The sequence below is a fragment of the Nelumbo nucifera genome, chromosome 4 (genome assembly GCF_055504915.1).
Source record: "Nelumbo nucifera cultivar China Antique chromosome 4, China Antique-T2T, whole genome shotgun sequence".
NCBI lineage: Eukaryota > Viridiplantae > Streptophyta > Magnoliopsida > Proteales > Nelumbonaceae > Nelumbo > Nelumbo nucifera.
The window spans coordinates 71432259-71435356 of NC_142652.1; the positions used below are offsets into that span (position 1 = coordinate 71432259).

Here is a 3098-nt window from a genome sequence, read left to right on the forward strand (position 1 = left end):
GTTTGGAGTTTTAAAGTCATTTGGGGGTGAAAGAAGGCTTTCTTTCCCCTTTTATTTTCTTTTTCATTTTTGTCCATTTCTTTTTTGTAGTGTATTTATTGATATACTACGGATATGTCTTGATACGGCCCAATAACACAAACAAATTGTGTATTTTTGTCCATTTCCTGATACACCCCAAAACACTCTTGATACGGCCCAATATGGTTTAATACTGGTCCAATAAGGTGGAAAATAAGATACCATTGTTTTTCCACCCTATCTTGTATCAGGTATTAAAATATATGATACCACACGCTCCGTATCAGTTGTATCATGTCGAAATTTAAAACATTGCTCCTAACTAGTGTCCTAAGGAAATAACTCCCTTAGCAATCCTCAAAACTGCATTCTCACTTTCAGCCTCCCATCAAACAAGGTATGTCATCACAATCCAATAGTGATGTCACCCATATATAATATATGAAAGGGACTGATCCTGATATTACAACCCTAAGGATCACGCATGTCCAAAGGTAGAAAATTCATTGCATCTTAGAGATTCTATTCATCAATAGTGTTTAATAAATCCTATGATGAATAAAACGAAGTAGGATAAAAATCAGTGCGCATAAGATGCACATCCGCAGCTTGGAGTCTCACACTATTAGTTGAGACTTCACTATTAATTATCCACATACCAGCAGTCATAAAGTTAACCGCCAAATTCCAACCTCTATTGGGACCTTCTAGGTTTACAAAAAATGGAGTGATTTAATTAGATCTCCCGTTATGAGTCCTATTCACCAAATGAATGCCCTACAATGTAATCTTTATTAGACTAGATAAGATAAAAAAGAAACGAACTAGAAACAACAAGATTACCTCAAACAAAAGTCTCACTTTATTGATTAAAGAAACAACAAAAAGATACAGATTGGCTTTAAATGAGCAAAAGAAAATTGTATTTCCAACATCTCATTCTGTTCCTGTCTGTGGCCTTTTGTCAAGTGATAGCTACTTGGATTAGTACTTCAATCCAAGGATGAAAGGTGCTCCGGTGTCTTTCAACCACTCATTCCCTAGAAGGAATGGTCCAGCAGTAAAACGAAGAGCCTTATTCCTATCGGTGATGACCTTGAAACCCTTCCATTTGACCCTTTGGGCGGTATTAGCACCTGGACCACGGTTGTTATACTCAGCATATAACAAAGTATCGAGTGCAAAGGTGCCATTCCATGGCATCCACCCTTCAGGTCTTATGAAATCACCAATGGCTGATTCCATGATAACTGTCGTTGCATATTTTTTCCATGGGCGGCCCAAGAATGAAGGGATCTTTAACTTATCAACGGAGAGCTGTTGATCTGGGACGATATTGCAGTTTTGGATAACAATACCAGTTTCCTCATTCTGGAACATCTTTCCTTGTGCTGTTACTGTGTTTTGCTGGTTGTCCATAGGCCTTCTAACGATGATTTGACAGTCTTGCATCACTGCTTTCGCGTTACCGAATATGAAGTCAATGGTGCCAGAGACAACACAGTTCTGATAGAATTGACGCTTGGCTTGGACATACAAGGTGTCTTGGTATCCATCCATTTTGCAATTGAAGAATGCCGCTTTATCACCTTGGACGCGAAGCGCCACTGCTTGGTGCCCTTGGGGACCGGCTGTGTTTTCGAATCCCATCGACTTGGCGATGAATCCATCCGCAATAACAGCTATAGAAGGAACAAATAATTATAAGAAAAGACTTATTAGAATCAAGTAAGAATAACAAAAGGAAAAGGAATGTTAGGCTGATTAGGTCCAACTTACAAAATGAGGCTGTCTGAAATGTTGAGATGCCTGCAGCGTTGCTCTTCTTTCCGGTGACAATTGTACTCGTTGGCCCATCTCCATACATGAAAATATTATTTTGACCTTTGGTAACTATAATGTATTCATCATAGGTCCCGGCTTTCACATAGATAACATATCTAGATACGCTATTCTTGGGGCATGCGGCAATTGCTTCAGCAATTGTCTTATATTGCCCACTACCATCCTTGGCCACCACTGCATTGGGTGTCAGCTGTCCATTTCCTTGCAAAGCTAAAAGCTTACGGTCCTTTAGTGTGAACCAATTAGGGTAACCCTGTGCATCTAAAAGTCGGCGTCGAGAGTTGATGTTTGTGTCAAAGCGGATATTTAAGGCTTTGAGTATCGCAGACAACTCGGTGACAATGGTGAGGGCGTTGCCAGTAAGCTGAGTGGCATTGAGGAGCCCGTTCTCCATTGAGCTCTTCAGCTTTGGCTGTTCGAATCCCTCGGTGCATGTCTCTTCGTAAGACACGACAGCGCTCAACCAGTTCTTGAACTCCGCAACAGGATCACTTGCTGGGTACCTATCAGGGTCCTCCACCATGGAGATGGCGGATTGGAGCTCTGCGATAGCAAATTGCATCAAATCCTTGCAATCCCCGACTGCCATCTTATCGATGGAGCTATTGGCGTCTTTTCCTATGACACCAAACTTTTCCATTGCTGCTTGCACCTCCTGGACGATGGCCTCAAAGGCAGCCTTGAGGTAGTCATGAGGGGTAGAACTTTCATTTTTGGCTACAGGGGTAAGGGTTTTAATGCAAGAATCCTTGTAGTCGGCGGAGGCACAGATTGCGCTGACGCTTTTCATTGTCGCTGATGTACCACCGCTGGCAATGTCTTTTGCAGACAAGTCATCCTTGGGATGCCTACCTTTGTTTACACCAACAACCGTACCGATGACGACACCAACAACAAGGATGAGTGATATACCAAGGGCTACAAGCTTTCCCATTTCTCTAAACAAACAGATGTTGACGTTGAAGAGCTAGTGTGTGAGGAGGTTTATAACATGCACGTTCAATCCCAATTTAGCATAACTTCTAACTAAAGAACAACATGAATGTTGCATTAAGAATGGGGACTTTGACTTTCTTATTCACCACCCGTTCTCCTATAAGAACTAATCATATAATACGTACTTTTCTCTTTCCACTTTCTATTTTTTCATATATATATATATTTGTGCACATTTATCAGTGTGCTTTGTGTTTCAACTTTGAAGCATGATCAGATTCCATATATATATATAT

General features: G+C 40.9%; 1 protein-coding gene across 1 annotated transcript; it reads right to left on the reverse strand.

The window, feature by feature from the left end:
* Positions 1-860: 860 nt before the first annotated feature.
* On the reverse strand, positions 861-2822 carry LOC104590882 (putative pectinesterase/pectinesterase inhibitor 21). The gene is made up of 2 exons (XM_088902482.1): positions 1801-2822; positions 861-1703 (listed from the first exon to the last, which is right to left on the reverse strand). Exons 1-2 carry the CDS (start codon positions 2798-2800, stop codon positions 1006-1008), a joined length of 1698 nt encoding a protein of 565 aa, XP_088758608.1. The 5' UTR covers positions 2801-2822; the 3' UTR covers positions 861-1005.
* Positions 2823-3098: the final 276 nt, after the last annotated feature.